Source organism: Rhinopithecus bieti, unplaced genomic scaffold (genome assembly GCF_001698545.2).
Source record: "Rhinopithecus bieti isolate Rb0 unplaced genomic scaffold, ASM169854v2 scaffold_13400, whole genome shotgun sequence".
In the NCBI taxonomy this organism is placed as follows: Eukaryota; Metazoa; Chordata; class Mammalia; order Primates; family Cercopithecidae; genus Rhinopithecus; species Rhinopithecus bieti.
The window spans coordinates 43,248-55,230 of NW_016807991.1; the positions used below are offsets into that span (position 1 = coordinate 43,248).

The window sequence follows — 11,983 nt, forward strand, 5'->3', positions numbered from 1 at the left end:
AAAAAAAAAAATACTTCCCTTCAAGGTAACACCCCCAACCCACCCCTCAACAAAATTCAGCACCAGAAAACAGCAGTAAAATGATGGGTAGGCTAGCTGTGACTTGGCTGTCAAAATGGAGAAACATACTTGAACTAAACGATAGAGATCTGTATATGATCCACGAAGGTCTTATCACCGCAGGGGGACCCTTGAGTCAAGCAGCCCTTACTTGAGCAATACAATGTAACTTTGGCATACACCATTCTCCCTATCAGGGATTCCCAAACCTGGGTGATTATTAAAATCAACTATCTAGAGGACTTCAAAAAAAAAAAAAAAGGACTCCAGGAGAATCAATAGTGAAATTTAGATAATTTAGATGGAACTTGGGAAATGTGTATTTTTAAAAAGCTTCCCAGATGATATGATTGTCAGTCAGGTTTGAAAACTTATGTTACTTTATTTAGGCCTAATATTTAAAGGGATGCTGTAAATTCAAGTTTAGGTTTTCAGGTCAGGAGTCTCCTCTTTCCTAAAATGTGACATTTACTAATATGAATACAGAGGTTTCTAACATCAGTGGTCTTTTCCAGAGAGATTCACGCTATGAATGGGAATACAATAACATTTTGTTTCATGGAAGTCAGAAGATGAGCTAAACAATCAAGTCTTATTGTGCAAGCAAACTGAAATACAATACCAAATAGAGGAGTACACCAAGAGAGAGAATGAGAGAAAACCAATTCACTTTAAGGTGCTGGGAGTATTGCTGAGGATATTCTCCGCCTGCTTTCACCAAAGAATTTTTACTCTCTTATTTGCTGACCCCCTTACCTCCTCCTCCGTGTTTTCTTTTAATCTAAGTGTCCTTTTACTATGACTTAAACATTTTTACTCCTTATCTAAGTAAAATACCCTTCATAATATACTTTCAACCCACTATACAATTATCATAGCACTACACTTTTTCCTCCCCATTGCCAGTCCCCTCTCCCCATTCTAACACAAAAGTTTTTTTTTTTTTTTGAGATGGGGGTCTCAATCTGTTGTCCAGGCTGGAGTGCAGTGATGCAATTGTAGCTCACTGCAGCCTCAAACTCCTGGGTTCAAGCGACCTTCCCACCTTAGCTTCCTGAGTAGTGGGGACTACAGATATGCACTGTCACATCTGGCTAAATTTTTTTTTTTTTTGAGTTTTTGTAGAGACGGGGTCTTGCCATATTGTCCAGGCTGGTCTCAAACTCCTGGCCTCAAGTGATCCTCCCACCTTGGCCTCCTGAAGTGCTGGAATTATAGGTGTGAGCCATCACACCTGGCCAAAACATTTTATTAAAATAATGACAAATCTTCAAATGGAAGCTAGGAACAAGCAGCACCTGAGGAATGGTGGAAAGCCTATATGGACTGCTGTACTCTTTTCTTCCAATGCCAGTAAATGTATGAAAAAGAATGCTGACTGAGCCCGGTGGCTCATGCCTGTAATCCCAGCACTTCGGGAGGGCGAGGCGGGCGGATTACCTGTGGTCGGGAATTTGAGACCAGACTGGCCAACATGGAGAAACCCTATCTCTACTAAAAACACAAAATTAGCCGGGCATGGTGGCACATGCCTGTAATCCCAGCTACTTGGGAGGCTGAGGCAGGAGAATCACTTGAACCCAGGAGGTACAGGTTGCGGTGAGCCGAGATCACGCCATTGCACTCCAGCCTGGGCAACAAGAGCGAAACTCCATCTCAAAAAAAAAAAAAGAAGAATGCTATTCTTTTTATTTTTATCCAGGTATAGGAGGTTTAGAGATCACTCTGGCCAGGTGTAGTGGCTCATGCCTATAATCCCAGAACTTTGGGAGTCTGAGGTGGGTGGATCACTTGAGATCAGGAGTTCAAGAGCAGCCTGGCCAACATGGCAAAACCCTGTCTCTAGTGAAAATACAAAAATTAGCCAGGTGTGGTAGCACACACCTGTCGTCCTGGCTACTCGGGAGGCTGAGGCACAAAGGAGGCGGAGGCTGCAGTGAGCCGAGATCACGCCACTGCACTCAAGCCTGGGCAACACAGTGAGAGACTGTCTAAAAAAAAAAAAAAACAGAAGGGATCACTCTGAGGGCCACGCTACACGAAGCAAAGAAGCAAAAGATAGAAGAAACTACACAGAAAAGGAATTACATACAGATAGCCCACAGATAGAGGATTCCTTAACATTTAACATAGTAAGACACTACAGAGGTGGAGGAGGAAGAAGGAATTTACAAATCTGCCCTTCGGCTCATGGTACATTGACAAAATGATTCATTTGAAATGGCTGCACAATAGTCCAGAAGCCAAAGCTGTACTAGTAAGTTGAAAAGTACATTGAAAACTGATACTCCAACTTATTTGTTAGAAGATATACACATGAGAGAAAAGCAAATCATTTAACATTTTTAAAGCAATTACAGTAAAATTCTCAGCAGCAGAAGACTAGATATGTTAAGGCCAGCCATAGTGATGGACTGAAGGAGATTTAAGAGTGTGACCAAGAGAAAAGACATCAACACTGTAGAATCTGAAACATGTAATAAATAATACAATGAAAAAGAACACTAAAGAGCAAAAATAGCACAGTTGTAAGAAAATGAACTTATGTACACACAAGGATATCCACCTCTAAAAGTGGGAATATTTTAGAAAGGTACAAAAAAGGCCCACAATGCATGGAGATTGACATCAAATTGAAAATAAAAATGCAACTCTGGGCATAGCAAAGGACCAATTTTGGCTCCAAGTTTGTAACAAAAAGTAAATCAAAAGAAAGAACATGATAGAAGTACTGAGAACTTTTAATTCCTAGTAATAACTTATCTGGACACTTTATTGCCAATAACTATACTTTACCAGATATTTCCTAGCATGCACTATTTCCATGTTTCCATTAAGCTAGATTTCCTAAAACTGTGGCTTCTCTACTTTGATCACTTGGCATACTAAATGAAAACACTTCTCTAGCCATATTTTCAACACTGGAAGCTGTGCCTTACCTTTCTTCCTTGCTTTAACAGCTTCTTCCCACAGTCTCAGTGTTTCTACCTGCTTTCCTGGCCAGCTTGTCACATGTTGTTGTTGTTGTTGTTGTTGTTGCTGCTGCTGCTGCTGCTTTTGGTTACTGGTCTCTTCACTCATGCATGCTATTACAAAGACAAACCAAAAACACTGTATTTACCTGTAAAACTGTTGCCTTTTTTTTTCCAAATTGACTTCTCATGCTTCTGTGATCTTAACCATTTAACCTGATAGCTCTTAGTAAGTGCATCTTTTCTGTTGCTGTGTCTACATTGGTCAAAATAAACAAGCACTAAAAAGTCTAGAGAATTAGCGAAAAACAATATAAAAGAGAAAAGGAATCTTTGCTATAAAAAAAACCAAGTGTCACCAAAAAAACCCAAATGTCTTTAAAAATGGAAGTTTGATAATATTAATATAGGACTAATCAACATTCAACAAAATATTTTTTACTGGACCACAACAATGTACACTAAAAGTGCATGTTTATAGGTCGGGTGCGGTGGCTCACGTCTGTAATCCTAGCACTTTGGGAGGCCAAGGCAGATGGATTGTCTGAGCTCAGGAGTTCGAGACTAGCCTGAGCAACACCGTGAAATGACGTCTCTATGAAAATACAAAAAAGGTAGATGGGCATGGCGGTGCGTGCCTGTAATCCCAGTTACTTGGGGGGCTAAGGCAGGAGACTCGCTTGAACCTGGAAGGCAGAGGTTGCAGTGAGTCGGGATCGTACCATTGCACTCCAGCCTGGGCAACAGTGCGAAGATTCCGTCTCAAAAAAAAAAAAAAAAAGAAGTGAATGCTTATAAAGTACAACACACTAGATAACAAACCCGATGTACTTACAAAGAAGCAAAAATGGATAGATTAATACACATTAAGTTTTCTTCCCCATTCTCCTGTGGCCACCTATTTTTTTGAGAATTTGAAGTTTCTGCTGCATAAAATACATATATAATAGAATAAAGGATTAGGAAATAAAATACATATATAATAGAATAAAGGATTAGGAAAATGCCTTCTTCTAGTGGTTAGGGCAATCTTAAAAGAAAAATCCTGGGTAAATGCAAGTATTCTATCTTCAGCTCTGAATTTAAGGCAAGCAAAACATTTAAACCTGCAAGTGGATATGGTATCTCATTTCTCTACAGATTTGGGTTTGAAAAGCACGCTTATTAACACTGCTTTCACCTTAAAGGTTATTAGCAGCTTATCAATGCTGTTTGCATACACGAAAGTAAAGCATAGTTCTGACACAAATATATTCTGTCCATTGTTGCCTGTTTGCATATGTTGGCAATAGGAGGAAACATATAAACATATTAATACCTTTGATACATTATGAAAACATGCATTTTTCACCAATCTGAAATATAAAAGAAATAAAATCTGAAGCACCACCTACTTTTACTGATGCCTTGTTTACATGTATTACAGTTGATACTTTGGCTCTGCCCATGAGTCTTTAAGTGGCTGGTGATGTATGCTGCACTCAGGAGCTTCCCACAGATGTTACATGATACCTTGCCTTCGTGGCGCACCATGTGTGTCCGCAGTCTGTCTTTGGTGGCAAAGGCAGCAGTGCATGTCTGCATGAGGGAGGAAAACTTTTTTTAAATATAGACTATCCTGTTCTACTCATTTTAAAGTACGTTATATTCTATGCATTACCCTATCCACATGTGCAAGCTGACAACTAGTTTAATTTTAATTGCATATGTTACCTAGAATCATAATCATAATAAAACACTTGATAAATTTTAGACTCTTCCATTTTGAAGGAAGAAAATACATCAACACAGAGTAGCACAAAAAATGTAAGCTTTAGGGTAAGTTAAACCTGGGTTTAAGTTGAGCTCCACAATTTACTAAACAGCATAATGTTGAACAAGTTGGTTAACCTATCTGAAGGTTTCTTCATCTGTAAAATGGGGATAATAACCTCTCTCACAAAATTACTGGTGGATTAAGAAGAGCCTCGTATACGTAGCAGGCACTCACTCAATGACACTAGCTTCCTTCCTCCAATTAGATCTTTCTTAGAATTCAAATCATTTACTTAATAAAATCAGTCATTAACAAACTTAACGGAAAGGTGCACTAAAAGACTTTCAGCAACAAACTAGAATTACCAATGCCTAAAACAGTCATTTGATTTAGCAAAATTCTTAATCTTTTCGTTATTATAACTGATATCAGATAAAATCATTAACTGGAATGGATTTTTAAACAACTAGAAAGTGCTCCAATTTGGTAATAACAGACAAAAATCCGGTAAGTGATAACATTTGGGAGAAAATTCATTATTTTCTCTTATTACAGTTAAAAAAAAACTTCAATAATCAACCAGAAATTAAAGCCCTTTATTCCTTTATTCATTTCAAATACACAACCACCTTTGCAAGACTGTAACGTTTTTTTCCTAACAAAAAATACTATTGCCCAAAGAAAGGGAAATATAGCTTAACAAAAACAACACACTTAAATTTTTAAATGATCTTGCTTTACAGAAACTGAGGCTGTCAGTTATATTTTATAAAACGAAGTCAAATGGGCCACATTTACTCAGGTCAGTGATTTTAAGACTATTCAAGACTGGTGAGATTGAACTGGTTCAGACCTTCTAGATAAGTGCTACACTAAGGATAAGTCATTTTAACTCTTACTTGGCATTTGAAGGGTCTTTCTGTTGAATGGACATGTTTTACATGACAGCTTAAGTGGTCAGGCCTGTGAAAAAGAGAGTTTCAACAGAAGATATAATCGAACACACAGAGAAATGCTATTTATGTGATGCTTACATGCTTGGCAGATTGGGAGGGGGTGCATTTTACGGAAAGCTAGCAGAATTACCAACCTCCCTCCCCCAGTGCAAGTCTCCTTCCCTCTCTTACCATACACAAAGTCTTAGGCCTCTACTTGTTAATTTTCTCTCCTAGTCAACATCAGATCATATTGTCTTGATTCTTTACAATTACAAAATACCTGAAGTTTTACTCTTAACACCTGCCAGAAACAGCTACCACTATACTAACTCTAAAAGCTTTTAAAAATGAAAATTAGTGAAATGTTGGTGCTTTCAGAAAAATGAAAAAAGTCTAAAAGTTTAATTAAGAGCATCCAAGGTCATAGCAACTTCCAAGAAATGTTACTTTAATTTGCACAGTGACCCTCATGTCTAGTGCCCCAACTGAACTGAAAACTGGTGGTTTTGCAGTGATAAGTATTCATGTTTCAAATGAAAGCCTGAGTCCACCGAGGCACTTGTTAAGTGAAAAAAACAGGTTAATCACTATGTCACCACTTGTCAATCACATCAAAATGGGGTTAGACCTGAAGGTGTTAATACTTCTTTATCTATCACAATCTTCTCTAATAACACAGGTCTGTCCACATCTGTTCTCACATAAAAATTCTCGATCACATGGAGACAAAACTGAAGTACACTGATACCATAATGAAACAAAGCAAAGCAAAGCAAACTGCAGTACCTTGAGAAGCCTTTCCCACAAACACTGCAAGTATAAGGTTTGGTGATGCCTCCTTCATGAGACCTCACATGGTAAGTCATCCGGTCCTTCCTCTTGAAGCGCTGATTACAAATAGGACACTCGAAGGGCTTCTCATCTGAATGGGAGAGCTTGTGCCGATTGAGATGGTACACATCTCGGAAGGCCTTCCCACACATCTCACAAGCATGGTTCTTCTTGACAGGCTTACTGGGTTTCTTGACAGATTGGGTCACCGGCATAGCTGTGGTGCTGGCACTGCTACTAGGGTTGGTGCCCGAGGAAGATGTAGTGACTGTTGACAAGATGCCTGCAATGGTCGAGACCAACGAAGTTCGGCTGCTGTCCCCAGCGATGGTAGAAATAAGGGGAACCACCGTGGTGGGGGTTTTCTTTGGCCGGGACACCAACTTGATCCCTGTGTGGCAGGATTCGTGGCGCCTCAGGTGATAGCTGTCCCTGAAAGCTTTACTGCAGTAAGTGCACACAAATGAAGTTTTGGGTTTTTCTTTTTTAATCCCAATGGCATCCTTTAATGTTTCTGGTGCACCCTGAGGTTTCTGAGTTATTGGTATTGGAAGCAAGGGTTTCTGATCAGGGGGCTCCACGGCAGAGCTCAGGAGGGGCAGCAAACTGTTCTGTGCTGCCTGCTGTTGGTGATGGGAAGCTTCATGGGCCTAAAACCAAACATTTACACTTCAGAAACTCAGCCTCTCACAATGGCCTTCGAAATTCAACATGCTCCAGACAATAGAGAGTAGAAGAAACAGTCAAAGAACCTATCAGCTACTCTGCAGTGGTAATCCAGCAACCACCTAGTTACTCTAAGAGCTCACAATACAAAGCATTGAAAAATCACTGTGCAGACACAAAACTTTTGCAACTAAGTTGCTGACAGTGATCTTGCTTTTAAACAGCTGACTAAACTACACACTATCCTGGTTCATAAGGGACAGACCAGCTGATGAAATCAGTTTGCATGAGTCTGTCAGTGCTGAAACCAAGTTTAAATAACATATTAAAAAAACAAAAAACAAAAAAAAACTCCAGATTTAAGTATTTAATAGTACCTTACTGCAGCAACACACACATACACACTCATGTACACACAATAACATAATCATCTATTTGTCTATTACCCAGAAGAAAAGCATCATGTCTTCCTATTAGAAAACTCGGATTGAGGAAGGGGCTGTTGCTAAGTGATGAAAGAAATCTAGTTCTCTAAACACATTTGCTAGTTGTTAACTTTAAGTTTTCACTTGACTACTAAAAGGTTTGGTTGACACAAAATCTGCTATTAAGCAACCTGGAAGGCATCTGTGAAGGTAGCCCATAGCAAAGCACCTGTTAGTTGTTTCTCAGGTTATCTAATTGTATACTGAAGACTGCATCTTTCAGCAACACTAGCTGTTCAAATCCCAAACTCTCAAAGACAGACTAATGAGAAAAACAAACTATAAACACTTATATTCCTTTCATATTTATCTTCTTCCAGCAGTTGTAGGTTTCAATAAAGTATTAGACATTTGCTGTTATGATGTGCTTCTCCACTCCCAAAACTGGAGGCTGCACACTGTAAATTCTTTTGGCTGCACTGAAACCAAAATTTCACCATGGATCAGGTTCTTGGCATTTACGAGTAGTTCCTCTCTTGGTTCTGATACTTTCAAAATTCTCCATACTGATAAACATTTAGGAAATGATGGAAAAAATTCCTGAAATAGTTCTTCCTAATATGTTGTTCTTTACCAACATTATTTTTGAAACTCTTGACAGTGAGCCCAAGCCCCTATGCTTTGAGTTTTGTAATCCTAATAGGATGCATGCACTCAAGAGGAGTTTCAAATATTTTAAGCATACAATGTCCTACTAGGGGCCCATCCCATCATCTTAGACACTTTAGACAGTTATTTACCCTTCTTACTCTATAACCACAAGTCCCACAGCTAACTTGATTAAGGACGAAAAAACAAGGAGAAACACACACACTCACTCACAGCTCCTCCTCTGATGGGTAAGAACATCTACCACACATTGCTCTATGTTTACTTGGTGGCAGCATAACAGTTAAGCCTGGAACTAGTCTCCCCCAAATGATTAGGAGGTGTGGTATCCAGAGTTCTCAGTTTCAATTTAATAATTTTGATGTAATCACCCTTTTAGTCCTGGAAGCATTCTCAGAAATTATGTGGTTATTTATGAGTCTCTTTCTGGACTTACTGCTCCTAGCAAATTACAGTCTGCTTTTAATCTAATTTGTGAAGCTCCTGTAAATGCAAGGGTCTATCAACCCAGGTGACATCAGTAGGAACTTACAGAATTTGGACTCCAGTCATAATCCCTTTTCCAACCTGGCTGTAGGATACTCAAGTTTCCATACAGTATACAAATAGTTAATAACTGAAGATAGCTGAAGATATACAATTTCAAAGGCTAACAGATAATAGGGAATGCAGATCTTCTGGACAAAGTTCAGACTTATAGCATTTAGAGGCATTTTTCAACTCTAAACAACCATTAGTACGATGGAGTACTAAAAGCACTTACTGCCATTTTACCAATTCAGATGTCTGTGGCAACATAAAGTATTTTTACAGCATTGCTGAAGCTCACTCTCACACGAGGGTCACACCAGGTCCCTGCTTCTTGGGTGAAATGCTGTAGAACCACTACAGGAATCACTCTCTGAGGATTCCTAGGATCCCCACACTTCTACATGAAGCCTTCTAAGGGGGAACTGGGTTTTCCCAACTTGTTCTCTGGGGGAGAGACAGAGTAAAATAACAACCACGGCCAGCCTTCAGTTAAGTGATTTATTTTAAAATATAACTTTTGGGTAGGTTTTATTTGTCTAGCATTATCAAACCAAAGTTTTAATTTTATATCCCATCTCTTTCAACTGCAAGGCTTTTTAACCCTGCCCAAGCTTTCCTTTTCCTGGGGCTGGCAAGAAACAAAACAGAAATGTTATTTCATCACCCAGGGTAGTAGGATATGGCACCATGAAATCTCCAGTGCCAGAGGGTAAAAGATTTTCTACTGAACAAATTAACATCGGTGAGTCATATCTTGAATGTCCTGTTAGAAGAATCATCCATCAAACATTTTAATAGCTATAGCTTTCACTTTCCACCAAGTTATCTGGAAAGCAAGCCGGTATTAAATTGTTTTAAAATATAAATTCAACAGGATGCTCCAGGAAACAAACAAGATAACTTAACTCCATATCCCCAGTGAAAATTACTTAAAACCAGAACTGATTAAGTCTATTCATACCTTTCCATAGAAAAGACTGAAATATTCTCTTTACCCATTCAACTGCTCTCGGCTCTAAATTTTAAGTTTTCCAACAAATTTCACTGCACACATTGCCAAGCCCAGGATCAAATATTTGTTTTCACACTTCTCCATCAGGTGGAAAAAAAGATTTTAATAGCTGAAAAAAATTAAATAATATAAAATCCAATTAAAAGTTGATCAATAAACGCTTGGCATTTGTTTTATCCAGGGGAAAAAATTATTTTTAAAAAAGTATTTCAAAAGATTTTTCAACCAGCTTTCCAAAGATGCGTTATGGGTTTTCCTTTACATGAAGAATTTTTTTTTTTCCAATCTGTATAAATACCATGCTTAATATGGTTTTTAATCACATGAAAATCCCTTCAGTGGCCCATCAATCCCATATTTTAAAATGACCATTTGAGCTTTTTTCTGGGGAAAAATATTTGCCACCTTTACACCAACCTGGATGCATGCTAGTTATATATCATTTCTTTTCCAATGCATTTTCAAGTTGGTTTATCACATTAGCAAGCTCATCAAAGTACAATAAAACAACACTGACCAGAATGAGAAAAGGGGGAAGTTCATGAATTCCATAATGTTGGGTATTTTCAATTTTAAGAAGCCCAAATATATTTCCATAACTACTTAAAGATCAAATTGCCCATACGTGAAAAAACACGTCTTAAAACAAAAGGCCAGTCTACACAATAGGTAATTTCTGAATTATCCAAATCCCTACATTAACTCCACTAGGATGAATCCAGTGGCTGGGAGAATAATTTTTTGAAAATTCTGCATCCGTTCCTGTTAGTTCCAAAAGGTATCAAGCGCCCCAGCTACGCGTTTGGGATTTCACCAAGTATTCAAAGGAAAATAACTCAGAGAGGCGGGAAGAACGCACTTAAAAGTGACGAGCTTCCTAACCTCCTCCAGTTCCGAAGTTTCCCCGTGAGCTCATCGCTACTGCCCACTAAATGCTTCGTTTGCAAATAGAAAGGAGTAGGAAAAAAATAAGTTCCAGCCTAGATCTGCCAAAGAGGGGTCCCCCATCTAAAGTGGGCGGGCAAGAGAATTGCCAAAACAGATCGGCTACAGTCACTTTCAAGTTTCTTGCAAAAAAGCGAAGACCAACATCCCAGAGAGTGACTCATCTGGGGGCTTTGTAAGCGGACTTTGTTTGCTCTCTCCACTTGGAGGAAACGTTCGAGGTGGGCCGAGAAAGAAAAGCGCTTCGGGAGAAGGTCGGGCCTCCAGGAGTCCCGGCCCCCACCGCTCCCCCCGCCCCGGGCCGGCCCGGCTGGGGGATTCCCCGGGCTCAATGGGACGGCGGGAGAGCTGGACAGAGAGAGAAGGTGTCAGCTGCCAAGGCTCGGCTGAGGCTTGGGAAAGAAAAAATGTAAATCCAGTGAAAAAGTTTGGGGAGGGGATAAACACTCACAACATCCTCCCCCCCAACTGGGTAAACACGAGAGGGGTGGTGGCGGTGAGGGGGAGTGGCGGGGAACATAGGGATACCCGCTATTCGCGGGGACACGGGAGGGGGTCAGAAAGTCAACACACGCACGCACACACACAAAAAGAAGAGGGAGGTGAAAAGAGAACAAGCGAAAGATGGATGAAGTGGCGGGAGGAGACTCAGAGCAGGACCTGGGGACCTCCTCACCCCACCGTGCCGGACCCGGCCGGCACGCAGTGGCCCAGCAGCCCGCGCTATCCAGCGGCCCGGCGCCCTCCTTTCTCTGGGCCGCGGGGTGGTGACAGCGACCGGCCTCCTCCCTTCCCCTTCAGGGCGGGAGGGAAGGGTGTGTGTGAGTGTGTGTGTGCGCGTGTGTGTGCTGGGGGGCACCCGGGTTCACCCCGAGGCCTGCTCTCTCCCCCGCACCCCGTGAGGCCGCCTCCTTTCACCTCAGCAGCCCCGCTCCGCCGGGGCGGGCGGGCGGGCGGAAAACAAAGGGGGATTAAGGCCGGGCCGGAGAGCGGAGCCGGGAGGGAGGGGAGGAGGAGCGCCCGCCCGCCCGCCAGCCCGGGGCCCGGCCCCCCTGTCCCCCCCGTGCCCCCCCGGGGGGGCCCCCAGTACCTGGAACAGGAACGCGGTCCAGTTGGCCTCCATGGCTGCGGCGGCCGACCCCCCTCCTCCCCACTCCCCCCGCTCGGGGAGCCTCCTC

General features: G+C 41.2%; 1 protein-coding gene across 4 annotated transcripts in view; it reads right to left on the reverse strand.

Moving 5' to 3' along the window:
* VEZF1 (vascular endothelial zinc finger 1) overlaps positions 1 to 11,983 on the reverse strand; it is a 17,338-nt gene extending 5,355 nt beyond the window's left edge. Inside the window, exons 1-7 of one of the 4 annotated variants that reach the window (XM_017884869.1) lie at positions 11,896 to 11,983; positions 9,844 to 9,969; positions 9,081 to 9,292; positions 6,513 to 7,207; positions 5,688 to 5,751; positions 4,427 to 4,628; positions 3,000 to 3,146 (exon numbers count right to left, since the gene is read on the reverse strand). In XM_017884869.1, the coding sequence (XP_017740358.1) occupies positions 3,000 to 3,146; positions 4,427 to 4,628; positions 5,688 to 5,751; positions 6,513 to 7,207; positions 9,081 to 9,086 (1,114 nt within the window). In that variant the 5' untranslated portion in view covers positions 9,087 to 9,292; positions 9,844 to 9,969; positions 11,896 to 11,983. Of the gene's footprint in view, positions 1 to 2,999; positions 3,147 to 4,426; positions 4,629 to 5,687; positions 5,752 to 6,512; positions 7,208 to 9,080; positions 9,293 to 9,843; positions 9,970 to 11,481; positions 11,745 to 11,895 lie in introns of those variants that run through there. The other 3 variants (XM_017884870.1, XM_017884867.1, XM_017884866.1) reach the window with 3 other exon arrangements.